The sequence below is a fragment of the Ovis aries genome, chromosome 5 (assembly GCF_016772045.2).
Source record: "Ovis aries strain OAR_USU_Benz2616 breed Rambouillet chromosome 5, ARS-UI_Ramb_v3.0, whole genome shotgun sequence".
NCBI lineage: Eukaryota > Metazoa > Chordata > Mammalia > Artiodactyla > Bovidae > Ovis > Ovis aries.
The window spans coordinates 23,376,684-23,400,285 of record NC_056058.1 but is presented as its reverse complement, the minus strand read 5'-3'; the positions used below and the strand labels follow the sequence as shown (position 1 = coordinate 23,400,285).

General features: G+C 38.6%; 1 protein-coding gene across 1 annotated transcript in view; it reads right to left on the bottom strand.

Moving 5' to 3' along the window:
* The window catches only part of FBN2 (fibrillin 2), a 229,160-nt gene that overhangs the window by 92,142 nt on the left and 113,416 nt on the right, over positions 1-23,602 (bottom strand). Inside the window, exons 9-15 of the mRNA XM_004008653.5 lie at positions 15,145-15,297; positions 13,312-13,545; positions 12,221-12,358; positions 9,706-9,825; positions 7,936-8,061; positions 6,978-7,100; positions 5,237-5,359 (exon numbers count right to left, since the gene is read on the bottom strand). Of these exons, the coding sequence (XP_004008702.2) occupies positions 5,237-5,359; positions 6,978-7,100; positions 7,936-8,061; positions 9,706-9,825; positions 12,221-12,358; positions 13,312-13,545; positions 15,145-15,297 (1,017 nt within the window). The remainder of the gene's footprint in view (positions 1-5,236; positions 5,360-6,977; positions 7,101-7,935; positions 8,062-9,705; positions 9,826-12,220; positions 12,359-13,311; positions 13,546-15,144; positions 15,298-23,602) is intronic.

The window sequence follows — 23,602 nt, the reverse complement described above, 5'->3', positions numbered from 1 at the left end:
ACGAGGAGCTCGGATTCTAGGGCGCTCGGGCTTCAGCAGTTGCAGCACCGAGGCTCAACAGCTGAGGCTCCTGGGCTTGAGAGCACAGGCTCAGGAGCCGCGGTGTGTGCTTAGCTGTTCCAGGGCATGTGGGATCTTCATGGACCAGGGATCGAACCCATGTCTCCTGCATTGGCAGGCAGCTTCTTTACCACTGAGCCACCAGGGAAACTTCGTTATGACTATGTTTTAATCTCTGACTCTCAACAAACCCAGTTCTATAAATAATTACTGCTACTATGTGTCTTTGGTGCTGTGCCTGTTGCTTTATAGACATTATGTCATTGAACATTCAACAACTCCATAGGGTAGTGATCATTATCCACTTTTCGTAGATGAGGAAGGTGAGGTTCAGAGGCATGATGTAAGTACCTCCAAGGCCTAGACTATCCATTGCCTGAGCTGAAATTCAGACACAGGCTTGTATGACCTCCAAAGCAATTCTTCTTTCTACTATGTCAGATTATACCCTGAAGACACATAACCTGGTTACTGTGCTCATGTAAATTCTCATAAAATACAGGACAACTTTATGAGATGGTAAATGGTAACTATTAAAAAAAAAACAAACTCAGATCATCATACAGGCCAGAGAAGGAGTAGAGTTTTAAGCAGTCTATTATATAGTAATTCCATCAAAGAGATAACCATTATTTATAAATACTTATAATTATTAATAACTTGTTAGAAATAATTTATTTTATCTGCTTGCTATGCAAAGTACTTATGTCCTGTGATCTGGTGTTTTTTCTGGTTAAAACAATGAGATGGATGTGTGGCTGCATGAAGCAGAGATGTGTGTATGCTCAAATGGAAGAGGTTTTCCCACACTGAGCCTGGGGAGTGGAAGTGCTGTTCCTTTCTGCCTCTGCTATGACCTCGTTTGGGAGGGTCAGCTCTGAGTTACACACAAGTATAGGACTCAACACAATGATGGATACTTGCAAATACAACATAATTCATGACTTGCAATAAGATTTTTGTGAGTTCTTGGGATGGTACCCCTTATCTCAAAAGGCATCACAGAATGGTCAAAGTTATTTCTGTTTTCATGCTGAGAACATAAGCCAGGGGCAATTTTTAGAAGCAAGTCAATAAAAAGCCTATGATACTCACTTCTACCTTTGATAAAAACAGTTGAGTTTTCCCTTTTCAAAGACCCCAGATTGGAACTCTAGTTCATTTTATTCTCTTCAGTGTAGCCAAGCCAACATTCACAGTAGACAGGATTAGAGACACCGATAGCAGCAGTACCATCACGACGAGCTCACATGAATGTTTTGGTTGGTGATCAGACTTAAATCCTACACTATGCCTTTTCCATGTGTTATCAAATTTCTCCAAGTCTTTTCTTTCTTAAAGACTGGAATTGCTGAAGGATTTTCTCAGATAATTAGCATACTTTACCTTTGTATTTACCAAAGGTAAAGTATGTATGGACACAAATGCTAATTTTACTTTATTCTTCATTTTTCAGGGTCAACTTTTCTTTATAGCTCAAAGCAGCAACTCTTAAGACAATGTTTAATATAACACTATTATTCTGATTTAACAAAACAGTAGTAATTGTAATAGTTTACTTATTGGGTATGTGTTATGTGCCAGACATCATTCAAGATTTATACCAATAAATCTAATATTAACCTATTTAATCCTCGAAAACAACCAGTGAGGAAAGGATGCACAGAGAGGTAATGTATCTTGCCTAAGGCCACACAACTAGTATTAAGGCAGGACGAGAGTAAAGAACAAAAATTAACCTTTTAGCTGACAGAACTGTCAAAGAGTGTTCATGAAGATGTTGAAATACTCTTAAGCTAACATAACAGGATGTTAAAAAGGAAATTTAAGCTGAAATCTCATGGTGCTAAATAACATATAACGAGGTGAATTTTGAGACTTCATCCTGAAGGAAGTAGAAATGGAAAATTCATTGCCAGGGTCTTAAACCCCTCCCAATATCCAGGATACAATTTAGAGAGAGGCAATCAAGAGTTTTTGAGGAGGATTTTTTTGGGGCAAGAGCCAGATCACAAATCGGGCATGCTTCCATCTTCACCCCTGGGCAAGAGAAATGGGCTTCACAGGGAACAGCTTGAAGAATTTGTACCAAACTCTGTCAGGGACCCGTAGCACACAGAGGAGAGTGGCTGCTCTTCCCACCGCAGAATCAAAGGACAAAGGCAAGAGCAACCTCTATTCATTCAGTTCACAGGGCAAAGGGTGGCATGTCCTGTGGATTAGATGAGGGCCACATTAACTGGAGGCTCTAAAATGAATGCATAGAGAGGAGACGAGACACCATCAGGGACAGTCTGTCTAAAGTGGACGGCACGAAGACCTGGGGTTGGGCCAGGAGCAGCCACCAGGAGAAAAATGCAGGGTCTGCCTCTCGTCACAGGCGGGCCAAGGCCGTTGACACCCTCATGAAATCACTCACAAGGACGAAGTTGGCTTAAACTTGTGTCAAGCCCAGGAATCCTGAAGTAACCCTAGCAGAGTGCCAGCGCTTCTGCCTTCCTTCCTCCCCCTTGTGCTCTGACTGCCCTGGCAGAGTCAGAAACATCCCAAGCTCATGAAGGTGCGAGCTTGGGAAGGGAAGTCATACCTTCACGTTCAGAATACTGACTATTATACATCACTGGACATTCTAATTGCTAAATCCAGACTGTTTTCATTGCCTCAAGCTGTCTTATAAATTTCTGCCATCTAAAAACTGTGAAGTTGGGGATACCTAAGTTTTCCTCCTTAGTAGATAAACTGCTCCCACTGAATAATTAAAAATATGTTTTGAAGGGATTGAGAAAAAAAAATACAGTTGCCTTTTGTTCATATCCTGTCTGTGAATCATGCTTCTTCAATATCCTGGTTACAACAGAAGTTTAATTTTCTGAAAATGAAAAACTCCATCTCAGTATATAGGTAAACAAAAATGAACAAACAAATGAAATCTAAAATTAAAGTGCTAACTCTAATAATAATTCACAGTAATGATTCATCTCTAACCTCAACAATCAATGCCTCTAAAAGCATCTCAAAAGGCAGAAGATCTGGCAGGTTAAAGGAATAGCTACATAATTTTACACACAGAACAAATGGTGTTTAAATTTTAAAAAGTTTAAGTAACTACAACTGTGAAAAACTGGAGAGGGATTCCCAAAAAACTCTAATGCTTTTTCTGTATGTGGACAAGAGAATGAATATTTGTGTTTGAACGCTGACTTCCTAACAACTATTCATAGGTCGGTTGCTTAAAAGAAAAATCATTTCTCCCTCCAAAACTGGTTTTGAACTAATCACAGATTTCAGCAAAAGCATTTAGATAAAGGAAAAAAGCAACTGAAGATATTTTAGCCCTTTAAGCAGAAAGGAGCTACATTCTTCTAGTTACTGTATTTGAAATAGTCCTGAACGAAGTGCTGACAATCGTGTAAGCTGAAAGAAATCCTAGCCTGGATGGACTGGATGAAACTTTAAGTGGACAGGTTATTTCCATCTGCTGTTGCTTCTTCTTCATTTTTTTTTTACATAACCTTCAGAATCCAAATGTTTTGATTCCCGTAGGTTAAGAATAAAGTATAACCAGCTACGTCTGAGAAAGAATTTCATTCCTCTCAAATAATACTTTCAAACCACTGAGTATGTCTGTCTTTTACTCTATGACCTGAGAAATAGATGGTGCACAACGGCTAATTCACTTTCATGGAAGTGCTTTGGAGAGAATATGGCATTCAATGTATTTTCACAACTACTCCCTCTGCTCTTGATATCATTAGGACATGATGGTTGGGTTTTTGAATGCCAAGGATATTTTCGTTTTGCCCGCCTCTTGAAAGCTGATGCCTGCTCACTCAAAAGTAGGAATTATTCCCAAGAGGGATGATGAATGGTTTCAAATAAAATATACATTCTCTCGCATACTCTTTCCTCGTTTCTATCATTACACAGCACTGAATAACTATTTAGAAACATTTCCAACTTTCGATATAAGTTGAAGTTCTAACATATAAATTATTTACATTTAAAATTTTGTTTGGGAAAAGCAGCAGACTCACAGATATAGAGAACAATCTGGTGGTTACCAGTGGGGATGGGAGGAGGGGCAACATAGGGATGGGGGAGTAGGGGATACAAACTATGGGAGTAAGACAGGCTTAAGGATGTACTGCACAGCATGAGGAATATAGCCAATATTCTGCAATAACTGCAAATGAAATTAACCATTAAGATTGTATAAAAATAAAATTTAAAAGGCTTCCCTGGTGGCTCAGACAGTGAAGAACCTGCCTGCTGAGCAACTAACACACAGAAGATGTTTTAAAAATGTTACAGCTCAGATGACAAAAATAAATATTGTTTGGATAAAAGTAAGAGTTTATTTAAATACAACTGCTATCCCTGTTTCATGTCTCACTAATTATAAAGCATGTATCCATTGTATGTAGTGTGTTAAGTCTCTCACTTGTGTCCAACTCTTTGTGACCCCAGGGATTATAGCCTGCCAGGCTCCTCTATCCATGGGATTCTCCAGGCAAGAATACTGGAGTGGGTAGCCATTTCCTTCTCCAGGGGATCTTCCTGACCCAGGGACTGAACCTGGGACTCCTGCATTACAGGCAGATTCTGTACTGTCAGAGCCACCAGAGAGACATGGTTATCTAACAATACGAAGGACACTGGTAAAGAACAATTTTTTTTCCTTCTCTAGCATTTCTATCTCATCAGAGGCTACTGAAGGGAGCTAGCTGGGCTCTTTGTCCCTTTTTAAAAGGTGCCTTATTGAGATATAATTCACATACAAAGAACGCACCCACTTAAATAAATTCAATAGCTTTTAGCACATTCGTAGAGTTGGACGATCATTATTTTAGCTGATACCAGGACATTTCATCATCTCATAAACACCTTTAACAATCACCTTCTTCTCCCACCACCCTCAAACTCTCTGCTCTGAGCAACCACTCATCTGCTCAGTCTCTACAAATTAGACCTTTACAGACATTTCATGTGGAAATGAAATGTGTGTGGCTTCTTTCACTTAGCACGATGTTTTCAAGCTTATCCATGCTTTCATGTGTTGTTAGTATTTTCTTCATTCCTTTTTATGGCTGAATATTATTCTATTGTATAGATACACCTTTATCCCGTTTTCAAAAATCATTCGGTCATTGGGGCCATTACAGAATGTTTCACTTACCAACACACACGCGTCCGTCCACACCCACAGCCAGACCTGGGGGACAGTCACAGCGGAAGGACCCTTCATTGTTGATGCAATGCCCATTCATGCAGATTCCTGGGGTCTGGCACTCATCAACATCTGCCCAGAGAGGGGAACACAAGCCAGGCCATTACTCTAACTTTATTACAGAGTTGACCTGTTGCCACCACTGTACACCATCAACATTTGGTTTTCAATTTTATAACTTGTGCAAGAATACACAGATGTGACAAAAAACCTTTTACACAAATGCAACTCTTTCAAACACATTTTCAGAAAGATTGAGTGAAAGTAGATCGTTTTACCCGTTAGAAGAGTATGACAAATTCATTTTTCATTATTTATTTGGCAATTCTGTTTAATATTAAATGATATTCAACTCAAATTAGTTAAGTGAAACAAATTCTTAAAACCAAGGTAAATGTTTCTAACTAACTTTCATTTACACATATATAAAATTCCAAGATGCTGTTTTAATATTAATTCAGTCAGTTCACAGTAACAAAATAATTTGAAGTCTCAAAGTGCTTAAATTTATGAAATGTAACCCACCATTAAATGGCTTCCCTGTAAAGGGAACAGCCTTCAAAACACAGAGCTGCCAAATCATGAGCATTTCAAAATTTATGGATTACAGCATTTGTAATAAAAATTAATAAAAGTTTCAATAAAGGAGGAACTGGTGAGATTGAGGTCATCTTTTTATGTATGTTTAAGTTAGAAATGCTGAAAAAGTTACAGGCTGTAATGTAATGCTACACACTGGAACAGAATGCTAATCTCATATCCTGTGATTAATCTAAGTTAGCTAACCTTGAGATGACATTCCAGTCCTGAGTTCAATCAGCAAAGCTACAATATTTCTATTTAATAGTGAACTTCTTTTTCACGAATAGTCAAGAAACTACTTTCATTCAGAAATACAAGAATCAGTCTTGATTTTTCTCTGTCCACTGTCCCTGGAATTTCACTGACATTATAGGGTTTGGGTATGAGTATTATTTGCTATTCAGATCAATTTGTGTGACTGAAGGCAGGAAGTATTCATGGAGCTTATTTTGTCCAAAAGGAGGAAACTGGAATAAAACTTATTTTTTTAGTAGAACTACAAAATTTGTTCCATCTTATTAAATTCCAACTGTGAATATAAACATAACGTAGTCTTATTTATTTCCAAGAGTTATCTTTTGCTTAGTAAAGTTACCACTAGAGCTTGGGCTTCAAAATGGTTTTATAAACAAAACAGTTGCTAGAAATATTCAAATTACTCCTTCATGAAATCAATACAAGGCTTTTAGATATGGATATAGTAACAGATGATATGTGAATTAGCTTATGGAAAAGTTATAATGCAAAACCAGTAATGAACGACGGTGGAAAATCTAGTTCTGAGAATACAATATTTTTCTTCCTCTTTTTTTATGTAAAAAGTTGAGAGAACTTATTTCTTCATTGTCTTTTCCAGATTTGCTAGAACCAATCTGTCATTCCCTTAATTCTTCCTATGCCATTATTATTTTTGTAAAGACACTGGTGTTCCACAGACCACAAAGTATGTTTTTCTAGGAAGCTTTAGACACCTGCCGTACTGAATTACCAAGAGACGTGAATAATACAAAATCCACATGAAGAAACTGAAGTAATTCTTGCATGATTCATTCAGATAAAAAAGATGGTTTCAATCATGGTTACTTTCCTATCTCAGAGCCATACATACCAGTGCAGTAACGCCCATTTGGAGCCAAGATAAATCCTGGTTTGCAGATGCACTTGAAGCTGCCATCTTCATTAATGCACATCCCATTCAAACACATGTTGGTGGTTGTACACTCATCATGGTCTACAGAAGGAGAGAGTGACTTACACAACTGGCTTTGAGGAAACCAGTGCCCCCTCTTCCTACAAACAACTGCCAGGCATATTCTACTGCATAAATGAGCCAAGTGGTCACAGACTTTTTTTTTTCTTATGAATGCCAACCGAGTGAGAGCAAATAGTGTGGAAAATGTGAAGGACCTTTAGTGTAAGGGACATAGAGGAAAAGCATTACGGAAATTTTGTGTGTAGTTTCTATTAGAATCACATGAATAGAATTTTATTTTGATTACCAAAAAGTTACTATTTCTTTCATCGGATGTTTACATTGTATGAGAGAATAAAGCAACGAGAAAGCTCACGGCACATGAAATGATCTGGACTTTGATTAGTGGGTGAAATATGTGCTTCTGTGCAAATAGAATATTTCTGTGGCGTATTGGTGTTTACTACAAGGCTAGACCAGGGCCACAAATTTGGAGATTTGATTATCGCATACATCAAATGTTTTTGTGCTTCCCTAGACTGGAGATGGGTCTTTTCTGTGTTATCAGTGTTGTAACCCCAACAGTCAAAATACAGTAGGTGCTAAAAATTACAAAGAATAATTGTTACTTTAAACATATGCCACACAAGAAATTTCCAGAAGCAATGAACTATTCATTTATTATATTTCCAAAAATTCTGTCCCTTCACTTTAACAGTCTTTTGTTAAATGTATTTATATTTTACCTAAGTCATCTGAACGACTGTCATATATGTGCTGTATGAGCTTTCATGGAAATAGTCTCTATGGTTCTAAATAGAAGTGTATATATCCCTTAAAAAATCTTTTGCAAGGGAGCAGGCACTTTCCATACCAACGCAGTTTTTTCCATCTGTAGTTAATTCAAAGCCAGCATTGCAAATGCACTGGAAACTTCCATCTGTGTTCACACATCGACCATTCTTACAAAGAACCCCATTCTGGATGCATTCATCAATATCTGGGGAAATTAACAATATTAGTCTTTTAAAATAATCACAAAATCAATAAGACAATCCATGTAATATCCAGGTCATGGTGCTTCTTTAGAAAAATGTTCATCTCTCACCAGGTTTTTTTTTTATTGGATAGGTAGGTATAAGCAGTTATACAGCCCTGACTTATAACAGCTGAAGGAGGGAAGAAAAAGAAAAATGAAATGGGGTGTACAGTGAATGTAGAAGAGGGAGGACAGTGCAGCTGGAATGTAGCTGCTTCTGACACAGTGGTTGAAGACCTGAAAAGTCAGAGCAAGTGAAACTGCTCATATGTGGAATCTAAAAAGAAATGGCATAAAAGAACTTATTTACAAAACAGATACAGAAAACAAACTTACGGTGACCAATGGGGTGAGGTGGGGAGGTACAAACTGGGAGACTGGAATCAACATATACACACTATTATATGTAAAACAGAAAGCTCAAGGACCTACTGTGCGCTTCTCTGGTAGCTCAGCAGGTAAAGAATCCGCCTGCACTGCAGGAGACCCTGGGTCAAGGAGATCTCCTGGAGAAGGGAACAGTTACCCACTCCAGTATTCAGAGAATTCCATGGACAGAGGAGCCTGGCAGGTTACAGTCCATGGGGATCGCAAAGAGCTGGACACAACTGAGTGACTTTCACGTCACGTCACTTCACTTCAAGGACATATAGTATGGCACAGGGAACTCTGCTCAATACTCTGTAATGACCTATATGAGAACAGGATCTAAAAAGACTGGATACATGTATGGTGGTGCTGGTTCAGTCACTAAATGGTGTACAACTCTTGTGACCCCATAGCCTGTAGTCCACCAGGCTCCTCTGTCCATGGGTTCCCATTTCCTTCCCCAGGGGATCTTCCTGACCCAGGAACCAAACCTGTGTCTGATTCTTTACCACTGAGCCATCAGGGAAATCCAAATATATGTAAAAGTATAATTAAATCACTTTGCTGTACACTGACACTAACACAACATTGAAAATCAACTATAGGCCATCAAAAATCAATTTAAAAAAAGACAAAGCAAGGAGCTGAATAAGAATGGAATAACTAAAGAATATCTGGATTAAGAGCAACATGACAAAAATTGCTGGAATAAAGTGATTCAAGCAACTGCCAGTGGATAAATAGGAAATGAAAAAAGGAAAAGAAGGATTATCTTCTAGAAGAATTCTGGGATGAATCAGCAGTGAGGTAGAGCATTTGGATGAGGATGGTGGGTGTAGCAGTGAAACTGCATTTAGAGCAGTCGTGATGCGGTATTGGACTACGTGTGAGGTTCAAAGGAAACAGTAGCTGAGAACAACAATAAATCTTGAACTCTGTTAATCAGAGAGCAGTAATGCTACTGATCTTACTTGGAGAAAGGAAGCTGTGATCTAGGGAAGGAAGATAAACCAGGTTTTTCTCTGACACCAGATACCACACTGCCTGTGTTACATATGCAAAAAAGTATTTATGTTTGAAGAGAGTACTTTGAGGGTGACATACAGTAAATCTGTAATAATGTAACAGCACTTATTTCATTCCATGTCTTTCTTGAATAAATTCACTTTTAACCTCCACAGCCTGGGTCACTCTATTTCATGGAACATTTTCATATGTGAAAGCAAGCTGCCTTACCAATGCATGCTTGCTTGGTAGGAGTCCGCTGGAATCCGGCGTGACATTTACAATAATAGGATCCAGGTGTGTTAACACAGTCTCCATTAGTGCAGGGATTTGATGTGCATTCATCAACATCTGTGAGCAGCAAAAGAAACCATTACAGACCGCACTCCATTTCTAGAAACGTTTGTTTAAAATGCATTTAGGCCTCCCAAATTTGAGAGAAGGCCAGTCAGTGCTAATAGTCTAAACAGCAGAGTATTTATAAAGGAATAAAAATTCCTTTCTTCAACTACAGAGGCCCATCTGGAGAGTTACAAAAATATCACCTATTGGAGAATACAAGAGAATTTGCTTTAACCAAGAAATAATGGTCTTTCAATTTGAATAATGTACAATGATCAAAAGCATGAGTTTGGGGAAGACACAGCCATGAGTTCCCAGAGGCTAGAAAATGTTTATTATCTAAGTAATCTGGGCAAGTTAATAGCCTCTTTAAGGCTTACTACAGAGTTAGAAGATTAATTAAAAGATTTTTAAAAGATACATATTTATATTACATATTGTCACTTCTATTAGTTTTTAAAAAGACAGACAAATTATGGAATTTTTGTTAACTCATTTATATATGTAACTATGTATCAAGGCTTGGGTAATATTTTGAAGCAAAAAACACAGGATGGGGTAAAAATGGAAATTAAGTTTTTTTAAAAAGTCTATTATATTCGGTAGTTGCTGGTTTCTCTAGGATCTTAAAATTGGCACAGGGATTTTTTTGCATAAAACGAAGTTTTATGGAAATACTGATTCTGATCCTAAGGGTGAGAAATGTCACTGCTCTCTCTTTAAATTCTCCAAGTCTTATCAAATGCAAATTTATCACAGAATTCAAGGACTGTGCAACTGAACGACAAAGTGGACATCAAGGATTAGTTAAATCCTAGAGAAATCATGTTTGTGTTAGAAAAAGCAATGCCCACTAAGTATTATTTTGAATGCTGGTGAATTAAAAGCCTGGCTGGCTGGTTAGGGCATAATGATTTGCCCTTTCATAGACATAGAGAAGTCATTAGCATATATAATTTCAGCTAAATTGGTGAGCACAACAATAAAATCAATTCACAGTTTTACCATTTTTGTAAACAGATTGCTTCTTTCACAGATATTCTTAAACGAGGAACTGTACTCTACCAAACTCACCAACTTCATTAATATAAACACCTAGATTGCAAGCAATTAAACTTTCTCTGGTAACAGAGTGGGGGAAAAACACTCACAGCAAATAAAATTAAAAACAACACAGAAAAACAGGAGTAAATACTTTTTTAATTCATCCAAAGATTCCTGGCATCCAAAGATGCCTCCATTGAGACTCACATTTAAGCTTTTGGTTGACAGTTTCAATTCACTGAGCCAAAGGAATGAAGCAAAATGAGAAAAGACAGAGTTTAGAGTGTTAGTAAGCGTATCAAGCATGACTAATGGTCTGTGCAACAGGCCATATCACCTTCAGTAGACAGTGCGGCAGGTCGTGTCCGATTCTTTGTGACCCCAAGGACTATACAGTCCATGGAATTCTCCAGGCCAAAATACTGGAGTGGTTAGCCTTTCCCTTCTCCAGGGATCTTCCCAACCCAGGGATCCAAGCCAGGTCTCCGGCATTGCAGGCCGATTTTTTACCAGCTGAGTCACAAGGGAAGCCCCATGGTCCTAAAACTGTCCTTAAAAGATCATCAAAACTCTGTTCATTGCCAAACACAGCAGTGTTTTTGTCCTCTTTGTATTTCATTTTTTGGCTGCACTTAACTCCTTTTCTCTCGAAAGCACACCTTTTCAAGGCTTCAGTGATACATATTTTCTAGATTATTTTGCCATCTCACCAACATTATTACTAATGTTGCTAGTCCACAGGGTTCTAGCTGTACTACCTGCTATCTTTTAACTCTTCCTGTTTTTCAGCTTGGCTGCAATCATCACCTATATGTTGCTGACTCCTAAATTTTTAATTCAAGTCAACACTCCTCTTAGCTTTACAGGTCAATACCCAAGACACCTAAAATTCAACATGCCCCCTAAGAGATTCATCAACCACTTCCTCCCAACCTCTGTCTTACAGCTCATGTTAATGATGCCACCATATATCCAGTGTTACTCAGTGACGAAGGAAGAAAAGGGAGAGGCAGAGACAGAAATCACAGCATTTAGAACCAGAAAGGACAGGGGACTCTTCTTTCTTTTTCCTTCTGGCCATGTCATGCAGTATGTAGGATCTTGGACCAAGGGATAGAACCTGCACCCCGTGCATGGAAGCGTGTAGTCTTAACCACTGGACAGCCTGGGAAGTCCCAGGCAGGGGATTCCTGAAATAGTCCAGCTCAGCAGTAGGGTAAGGAAGCACATGGAAGCATAAGTGCACAAGAAAGACAGCTTGGCAATCAGCTTTACTTCAAAATCCTATTCACCCCGACTTGTTCCTATAGTCTAAAAGCTATTTAAAAAACTGAGAAGAATGAAAGACTCATGAGCTTACCTATGCAATCCCCATTTGCATCCTGCTTATAACCCATGTTGCATTCACATCGGTAACTAGAGACAGTAGGTATGCAGCGTCCATTTAAACAGAGGTTAGCGTGGTGCTTACAGATATCTATTGTCTGGTTCAGAATAGCTATGAAAAATCAGAGCACAAACGACATTCCAACACTGCAACACGGATTACTTTCTTTCAAGTCGGTTTTTAAAAGGATATTTAAGTACATTATTTAGGGGTACATATCAAAAGCCCACATTATTCTGTATTTTATTAAAACTTTAATGTTGGAATTTAAAAACTATTCTTGAGACACACGGTTATAACTTGCGTTTGTTAAGTTATATATCTGGAAATTTTGCCCATAATGTCGTCTTTTTAAAATGTCAGGAATGTTCTACTGTACATTTCAATGCTTCCCACTTTTTTTTTTTTTTTGGTAACCATGCTGAATATCCAGATATATCGTAAACAGGCAATATGCCAAAAAGAACAAACATAACACTGTAAGACATCATTAAATATTATTAGCAAGAGCAGTTATTTTAAAAAAGAATGAACTTAAATGTCAAGCACGCCAATGCCAATTCTGGCTAGAAGCCCACAGTTCTCAATTTCTTAAGTTATTCAACAAAAGAGGGCGAGGAAAAGAAAAGATACTTCATTATAATATTTGTTTAGGCACAAGCAAGACATATTCAATTTATCTCAGTTGAGAAATGGTTCTGGAAAATAATTCAAGGAGGGTATGATTGGGACAGCTACAAGCAGCCAAATGAAATACACTGGAACCAAAAAGAATGCTCTTTAACGGCATCATCTGGTCTTGGAATATTACCCCACTCTCACCTCTATTTTCAAAGAGAACCTGGGTCACTCAGTCTTTTCTCCAACTTAGAAAGTTTATGGAACATAAAAATAACACTCTACTAAGACTGTTTTACTATATTATGCTTTAGACCTCGAAGTAGGTTTCTGCACACACACACACACACACACACACACACACCCCTTTTGGGGAAAAGGATTAGATATTATAATATCTTTTAAAGAGGAAAACTAAAGAGTCTACACACAAAGTGAACACTCACTTAGTCCAGTGATGATGGGCCCCTGCCCCCCGGCCCCTACACCAGCTCCCCCAACGCCAGGAGAAAAGCCGTTGCCTCCAGGAATGGGAATGAAGCCTGCTCCTCCGGGGCCATAGCCATTGCCATTGCCACTTGGGGCAAAGCCATTCCCCCCAGCGCCTCCAGGTCTGGAACCAGCACTCCCTGGAATCCCTCCTATTGGAAGTCCATCCAAGCAAAGTCTGCGATATTCCTCTAAAAGAGAAGAAAGTTCAGTTAAACACAAATGGATATATTTCTGCGTAATAAAGGTAATTTGTGTGTTATAATAATCATTTTAGGTTATCTATGCTTCATGATATGAATAAGTTAGTTATTAGCTTGATAAATGTTTTCAGTGCTAGTAGTAGCAGGAAAAATACGGGTGCTTCAGGAAAAAATGGAAATCTGTAAGCCATATTTTGACTGAGTTGCATACCCAAAGAATTGTCTATACGTACACTTTGATTTTATGTCTCTAAGTGCAACTCATAAAATTCCAGATATGACTTGCATTTGCAAGAAATTCACTTGAATGGATGGATATTAAACCTTTAAGCAATTCATTCTATATTTGGTTTTACTTAAATCTCCATCAGTATCACACCTACACATTTTCCCTCTTTTCTTTTTTTAAGGGATTAATATAATTTAGAATAATTTTTTTTCTAATGTGGACTCTTAACAGAATACAGCATTTAATAAGCTTTTAAATCTGCTAATTGTTTGTCCAAGTATCAAAGTTGAGGGAAAAACGTATAATTGCCTTATTTTCTTAACTGTTCTCAGAATTAGGGCACCATATGAGAAGAAATGAAAACTGTTTAACTCAAGTAATTGTTTGAGTATTAATATGACTAGGGTGATGAGTTTTCAAAATTATACACTATGCATTATCTCTGGTTTTAAAAAATTTTACTACTCAATTTTGGAATTACAAGGATTAGAAATTTAGAAAGAAAGGCCCTTATTTTTTTTCCTCCATAACAGAACATACAGATGTGTATGTTTATAAGCATATTTCAAAAAGCTGAATTATTTTTCATATTTATAACATGGAGGCAATGTAATAACATATTATCAAGACACTTATGTGATGAACACTACACTTTACTATGCATGTTATATTAACAAGAGGAACTACTTCTCGTTCATCTTAGAGTAATTTTCTGGTATAGCCTCAGCTACACGGCAGTTAATATAGCAAAGTGAATGACAGTGAATTCTGAAGACAAAAGTCAGTGTATTCTGAATTTTCAAGGTCATTAGAAAAGGTAGAAAATATCTCTTAAGGACTGGAGCACAATAAGCTGCTGCTGCTGCTGCTAAGTCGCTTCAGTCGTGTCTGACTCTGTGTGACCCCATAGATGGCAGCCCACCAGGCTCCCCCGTCCCCGGGATTCTCCAGGCAAGAACACTGGAGTGGGTTGCCATTTTCTTCTCCAAACCATAAGCTGAGGGTATGCCTAAAATAAAATAAATGAAGGCCAAACTTTATTACTCCAGCTTCAAATGGAAGATTAGGTTCTAAAACTGAACTTACATACCGACATTCAAAATAATTATTAAAATTCTTGCTTAAAGTTAATACATGATCGGTGGTTAGGGTTTTTTCTAATATTAACAAAGAGAATAGAATGAAGACTGATCCCAATAAACAACGTCACCCTAACCCCCACAAAAGTCACCCAAGTCCTGAAGACACTAAAAGGAAGGCAAAGATGATCTGTCTTTCAGGAAAACACGAAAGCACATTCTGGTCACTAATTTTCCTGCCATGGAGTGTCCTGAGCACATGAGCGGCCAACAGCTCACCAGAGCCTCTGACGGGACAGGCTTCAGGAATGGTTCCGATGCCCCAGCAGCGGCCGGGCTCACAGCAGCACTGCATTCTGGTCATCCTGCCCGGAAGCTCCTGTGCACAGCGGCCGTTCACCAGGCCCGAGAAACATGTGCCTGTTCTCTGATCTAAACACGGGAAAAGAAAATAGAAGACACGACAGAATTACCCTGAGTCCTCACATCATTTATTGTACACGTTAGGAGATGCTAAGTTAAGGGGATTATTTTACTTAATTTCTATTACAGCTCATTCTTTCCATTTCTATCACATTTATTCATGCTTTTGTCTATTTACTCACTGAGCACCCGTGCCACGCCATACCCCAGGTATACAAAAAAGAGAGGCATGAAGCAGCTATAAGCCCACACGCAGGAAGAAGCCACACCCAGACAGACGCAGAGCTCAAATGAGGGAAAGCGACAAACCCATCTCAGCCTGGACCAGTCAATCAGTCACCTAGCAGACCTGCAGATGTATACTGTTGTTCACTACAGAAATTTTATGGTTATTTATTACACAGCAATTCAAAACTGTCACAGGTACTATTTTAGAAAGACTGATCAGAACAGCTCGTTTGAGGCAGTGACATCTGAGCAGACTTTAATAAGGGGAGAGCATGAGCCACACAAGTAACCTGAAAGAAGAGAAGTTCAAAGAGAAAGAAGAAGATGTGTTTCACGTGCATGAAAAACGAGGAGTCAGTGTGACTGGACAAGAGAAGGCAGGAGGGAGGTGGAAGATTCTGAGCTCAGAGGCATACAGAGGGCAAGGGCACATACAGCCCCCCAAATCACGAGGGAAGTACTTTCTGATTTTATCTGGCGCGCCAAAAAGAGCCAGTCCAGTTTCACTACATATTATTTAACTTTTAACAAGATGCTTCCAAGAAGGTCTGTCCGTGACCACAAGAAGAAACACATACCACAACCATCAGGAGCTACATGTCACTGATGCAGACGAAACTATTAACTATAAATAATGCCATTAATAAGGAAAGCCAAATTTTTTTACACCAGATACTAAGTTTTAAAATAAATATATTATTTCCTTGAATGATCCAAAGCTTACCTCAGGTTACTTCCATGCTATTGTTAAATAAAAAAAAAAAATTGGCTTTAGTTCGGTATTATTCCATGTAAGAATCAGAATCCCTATCAGTCCTCAAAAGAAACCCAGTATGTCCAAGAGAAAGTACATAATTCGACTCATGCAGGCTTACTTAAAGGCACTGCAGACACTTGAAAAACATCACGATTTTTAAAAAAATTTATTTATTTTCAGTTTAGTTCAGTTCAGTCGCTCAGTCGTGTCCGACTCTTTGCGACCCCATGAATCGTGGCACGCCAGGCCTCCTTGTCCATCACCAACTCCCAGAGTTCACTCAGACTCACGTCCATCGAGTCAGTGATGCCATCCAGCCATCTCATCCTCTGTCGTCCCCTTCTCCTCCTGCCCCCAATCCCTCCCAGCATCAGAGTCTTTTCCAATGAGTCAACTCTTTGCATGAGGCAGCCAAAGTATTGGAGTTTCAGCTTTAGCATCATTCCTTTCAAAGAAATCCCAAGGCTGATCTCCTTCAGAATGGACTGGTTGGATCTCCTTGCAGTCCTATTTATTTTAATTGGAGGCTAATTACTTTACAATATTGTAGTGGTTTTTGCCATACATTGACATGAATCAGCCATGGGTGTACATCTGTTCCCCATCCTGAATCCCCCTCCCACCTCCCTCTCCATCCCATCTCTCAGGGTCATCCCATTGCACCAGCCCTGAGCACCCTGTCTCATGCATCGAACCTGGACTGGTGATCTATTTCACATATGATAATATACATGTTTCAATGCTATTCTCTCAAGTCATCCCACCCTCGCCTTCTCCCCCAGAGTCCAAAAGACTGTTCTATACATCTGTGCCTCTTTTGCTGTCTCACATATAGGGTCATCATTACCATCTTTCTAAATTTCATATGTATGCGTTAGTATCCTGTATTGGTATTTTTCTTTCTGACTTACTTCACTGTGTATAATAGGCTCCAGTCTCATCCACCTCATTAGAAGTGATTCAAATATTCCATTGTGTATACATACCACAGCTTTCTTATCCATTCGTCTGCCAATGGACATCTAGGTTGCTTCCATGTCCTGGCTATGATAAACAGTGCTGTGATGAACATTGGGGTACATGTGTCTCTTTCAATTCTGGTTCCCTTGGTGTGTACGCCCAGCAGTGGGATTGCTGGGCACCAGTTGGGTGTGGACAGGCTGTCTGTCATTGGGAATAATTTCACAGGTAGATTTCGACTCCCAAGAATGATTCAGGAAAATCGTTTTTAGAATATTCATTTCAGAAACCTAAAGTATTATATTCTTAAATTTACTTGATTTACTCCTCACGAATAGGATGAGAATTAAGATAGGGAACTTCTAAACTCTTCACAGTAACCACCGTCACAAAATACATTCAGTGCTACACAGTATGCTGAACGTACTTGTCTCTTCAAGGATCTCTGAGGAGGAGGTTGAACCATAAGATTTGGAAAGAAAAAGAAGAGAGTCATGGCCTTGAGTCAGGATACCTAGGTTTACAGTAAAAAATTCTTAATTGTTTTATTCTATAACCATATCTATCTACCTACTTCTTATTCATGAAATAGGGTTAATGGAAGGATTAAACAAAACAATACATGCTCTGTTTCCAGTAGAACAATGTATTAGATACCCTGAGTATCCCTCCCAATGGAAACATTCTTGATAAAATATGAAAAACTACTTTAAAAAATCATCTCACTGACATGAAAAAGGGGAAAAACTGTGTCTCGAAGTGAAATGAAGAATCTTTGGAGGTTAAGCGCACACCTAGGTTTCAGCTTTTTGGCTTCTATAAACTCTGGAGACTCTGGTTTTCAACTCTTGATAGTTTTACAGGGGCTAGAACCTAAGAGATAAAAGCCCAGATTTATCTCTCTAATACAAAATGAACCAGGACACTCCCTCATAAAGAAGGGGTCCCACGCAGCTATATCCTTGTTATATGGCTAATGCAGAGAAGAGCAGCTAAGAGACTTGCCTGTTTCTACCTTCATGCTGCATGGAGGAAAAAAAAAAAAAGACTCTTCCTAAGAATGTGAAACCACAAGCTCTTTCTCACATAGACGACTTCGTTGTCAAAATATTAGGTTTGTGTTCTGAAAATTTCAAAGGAGGAATATTACATAAAGAGGTCTCCAGGTAGGGATATTCAAAGTACCTCAGAAAAACCAACACAACTGAGGACTTAATACTGACATAGGTCTCAAAGAATTTCCACATATAAAGTTTCAGGAAAAAAGGAGTAGCTAACAGAAAAGTAACTGAAGAAGTAAGTAAATCAATAACACATAGGGAAACAAGGCTCAACGAACAAAGGTTAGCTGAATAAATAACAGATACTGGAATGGTCAGATCAACTGGAGGAAAGATGTAAGCATTTGAATGCAGAGTTCCAGAGAATAGCAAGGATAAGAAAGCCTTCTTCAGTGATCAATCAATGCAAAGAAATAGACGAAAAGAACACAATGGGAAAGACTAGAGATCTCTTCAAGAAATTAGAGATACCAAGGGAACATTTCATGCAAAGATGGGCACAATAAAGAACAGAAATGGTATGGACCTAACAGAAGCAGAAGATAAGAAGAGGTGGCAAGAATACACAGAAGAACTGTACAAAAAAGATCTTCATGACCCAGATAATCATGATGCTGTAATCTCTAATCTAGAGCCAGACATCCTGGAATGTGAAGTCAAGTGGGCCTTAGAAAGCATCACTACGAACAAAGCTAGCGGAGGTGATGGAATTCCAGTTGAGCTGTTTCAAATCCTGAAAGATGAGGCTGTGAAAGTGCTGCACTCAATATGCCAGCAAATTTTGAAAACTCAGCAGTGGCCACAGGACTGGAAAAGGTCAGTTTTCATTCCAATCCCAAAGAAAGGCAATGCCAAAGAATGCTCAAACTACTGCACAAGTGCACTCATCTCACATGCTAGTAAAGTAATGCTCAAAATTCTCCAAGCCAGGCTTCAGCAATACGTGAACTGTGAACTTCTAGATGTTCAAGCTGGTTTTAGAAAAGGCAGAGGAACCAGAGATCAAATTGCCAACATCTTCTGGATCATGGAAAAAGCAAGCGAGTTCCAGAAAAACATCTATTTCTGCTTTATTGACTATGCCAAAGCCTTTGACTGTGTGGATCACAATAAACTGTGGAAAATTCTGAGAGAGATGAACACCTGACCTGCCTCTTGAGAAACCTGTATGCAGGTCAGGAAGCAACAGTTAGAACTGGACATGGAACAACAGACTGGTTCCAAATAGGAAAAGGAGTACGTCAAGGCTGTATATTGTCACCCTGCTTATTTAACTTATATGCAGAGTACATCATGAGAAACACTGGGCTGGAAGAAGCACAAGCTGGAATCAAGATTGCTGGGAGAAATATCAATAACCTCAGATATGCAGATGACACCACACTTATGGCAGAAAGTGAAGAGGAGCTAAAAAGCCTCTTGATGAAAGTGAAAGAGGAGAGTGAAAAAGTTGGCTTAAAAGTCAACATTCAGAAAACGAAGATCATGGCATCCGGTACCATCACTTCATGGCAAATAGACGGGGAAACAGTGGAAACGGTGTCAGACTTCATTTTTTGGGGCTCCAAAATCACTGCAGATGGTGATTGCAGCCATGAAATTAAAAGACGCTTACTCCTTGGAAGAAAAGTTATGAGCAACCTAGATAGTATATTCAAAAGCAGAGATATTACTTTGCCGACTAAGGTCCTTCTAGTCAAGGCTATGGTTTTTCCTGTGGTCATATATGGATGTGAGAGTTGGAACTGTGAAGAAGGCTGAGTGCCGAAGAATTGATGCTTTTGAACTATGGTGTTGGAGAAGACTCTTGAGAGTCCCTTGGACTGCAAGGAGATCCAACCAATCCATTCTGAAGGAGATCAACCCTGGGATTTCTTTGGAAGGAATGATGCTAAAGCTGAAACTCCAGTCCTTTGGCCACCTCATGCGAAGAGTTGACTCATTGGAAAAGACTCTGATGCTGGGAGGGATTGGTGGCAGGAGGAGAAGGGGACGACCGAGGATGAGATGGCTGGATGGCATCATGGACTCGATGGACGTGAGTCTGAGTGAACTCCGGGAGTTGGTGATGGACAGGGAGTCCTGGCATGCTGCGATTCATGGGGTCGCAAAGAGTCTGACATGACTGAGTGACTGAACTGAAGTGAATGATAATTTATTATATATTAATAACTAAATAACCTTTAATCCATTTAAGCAATTAAAAAACTAAAAATGTGAACAGAGAAAACAAGTCCACAAACAATGAAAGAACAGACTTAAAAACATTCAATGAAATGTCTATAGATAAAACAATCATAACTGAAATAAAACACTTAGTGACTATATTAAGCGGTGTACTGCACATAGCACAGTTAATGGACATGAGTTTGAGTAAGCTCCAGGAGTTAGTGATGGACAGGGAAGCCTGGTGTGCTGTGGTCCATGGGGTCGCAAAGAGTTGGATACGACTGAGCAACTGAAGTAACTAACTAACTCACTACACACAGATGAAGAGAGAATTCCTGAGCTGGAAAAAATAGCTGAATATATCATGGTAGCGTAGTTCAGAGTCAAAGAGATGGAAAATCTTGGAAAGAGGTTAAGAACTATGGGGGTGAGTGTGAAAAGGTAATTTACATCTAATAAGACTAATAAGAGTATCAGAAGGTGTCAAAAGCAGACAGTAGGGGGAGAGGCCATAGTGAACAGATACTAATTTACAATTTTCTAATGATGTTGCAAGATAAGTTCAGATCTAGGTAGTCCAATAAATCCAAAATGCTGCTGCTAAGTCGCTTCAGTCATGTCTGACTCTGTGCGACCCCATAGACGGCAGCCCACCAGGCTCCCCCATCCCTGGGATTCTCCAGGCAAGAACACGGGAGTGGGTTGCCATTTCCTTCTCCAATGCGTGAAAGTGAAGTCGCTCAGTCGTGTCCAACTCTTTGCGACCCCATGGACTGCAGCCTAGCAGGCTCCTCTGCCATGGGATTTTCCAGGCAAGAGTACTGGAGTGGGGTGCCATTGCCTTTTCCGAAGTCCAAAGTGGGAAAACTAAAAAGAAATCCAGAGTTCACACCACATCATTCTGAAACTGCAGAACAACAAAGAAAAGGTGAAGGTCTTAAAAATAGCTAGAAAAAATATATAGATTACAGTGGATGCTAGAACACAACAGAATATTATCTTCTGTATGCTGTGATAAAAATAACTGTCAACCTAAAATTCTGTACCCCTAGAAACCATCTTCCAGAGGGAAATAAATTAAGGCCATTTTCAGGAAACATAAACTGAATTTTCTACAAAAAGTTTCTTGCCAAAGTAAATTTTAGAAGAGGTGTTTTAGGTAAAAGGGAAAACAATTCCAGTGGAAGGTTTGAAATATATGAATAAATAAAGAGGGAAAACACTGTTAAGATACATACACAAGTAATAAAATATCAAAGAATAATAATAATAATGATTAATCTGTTGCAAATGGGGAGCGGAAATTGGTTGGACTTTTTTACCTTGGAAGGGGGAGATCAAAGTGTAACCATTCTAATATTCTTTTACTGTTTATATGTGGGTAAAAATACAGACAATTTTAGGCTTTAAGTTATTATATATGTATCCTCAAAGAGCCAGGATAATCACTAAAACCAGAGAAATAAAGTACGTCTTTCTAAACAATAGATGAAAAAGAATGAGCTGTGGAAGAATGGAAAGAGGGACTGAAAGGACAAAAGCCAAAATAAATCTAAAAAAAGAAAGTGAGAAACAGAAAATAACAAAAAAGAGAAGGTACAGGGAAAGCACAATAAATGAGAAGCAAAAAAAAAAAATAATAGAAATAAAACAAATGCATCAGTTACTGTAATAAACACAAATGAATTTACATATCAATTTAAAAGATAAGGATTTTGAGACCATGTCCCCCCAAATTTAGAGTTAGGCTGTTTAAAGAAACATATTTAAAACAAAAGGAAGCAGAAAGGTTGAGAGAAAAAATATCCAAATAGCATATATTTAAATCTTCCTCTCCACAAAATGCGATGCAAAAAGACATTAGATAAAACATATCAAGAGAAAATATTTAGAAACATATCAAGAGGAAAAGAAAGAAAACTTTAGAGAGTCAATACATATCAAAAAAGGTTCAATTCACTATGAATTAACACTTTTAGACAGTCATTATGCTATAACATAGCATCAAAACATTAAAGCAAAAACTTAAAAGGCCACATGGAGAAACTGAGAAATCTACTACCAAGGTGGAACACTTATACAACTCTGTAAGTAACTGATGGACACAGTACATAAAATCTAGTAGTTCTAGGAAAAATTTGAACAGAACAGTTAACAAGTTTGATCTAACGGATATAGCTATCCAATGAGAAAATACATAACTCAAGCCCACATAGAAGATTTTCAAATCAGGGGAACCCCTGACACTTCTAAACCACTCATGTGTCAAATACACCAACACACTGGAAATAATGTAATATGTTTAAAAAAAAATGAGTAGAAGCTGAACAGGAATCTGTTCTAGTCTCAGAATTTAGAAGTCTTCAATGATATTGTGAGAGCTCCACAAATGTGTATTTACACTGAACACTGCAATGCAAATAAAAATGCCTCATAATATACAGGCACTACTAATATTCCCACTAATGGATACTGCATTTTGACTAGTAAAATACAAATTCATTTAAAATTATTACTAGATACCCAGCATTTTGTTTCATTATGTATTTTTCTCAAAGATATTGGGTTGTCATAATGTGTGGATCTGAAAACATTTTTGATGTTAAACAGGAGGTCTTCAAATTCAGTAAACATAATTAACTACTATAATTAACCATAATTAGTTAACTATAATTAACTCCTATAGTTTGAAAACCTTTCACCAGTCCAATAAGATATGCTGGAAGAAACCATGTCACTATTGAAAGGACTGAGGGACAGAAAGAGAGGACTGGCAAGTAAATCATAACTAATTTTCATAAATTCTATAATTAGTCTCTTTAAGGAGATCAAACCAGTCAACCCTAAAGGAAATCAACCCTAACAGTCATTGGGAGGATGATGCTGAATTTGAAGCTCAACACTTTGGCCACGTGATGCGAAGAACTGACTCGCTGGAAAAGACCCTGATGCTGGGAAAGATTGAGGGCAAGAGGAGAAGGGGGGCGATAGAGGATGAGATGGTTGGACGGCATCACTGACTCAATGGGCGAGAGTTTGAGATGGTGAAGGACAGGGAAGCCTTGCATGCTGCAGTTCATGGGGTCACAAAGCTGGACATGACTTAACTGAACAACAGTAATAACATCGGAGACGTAAA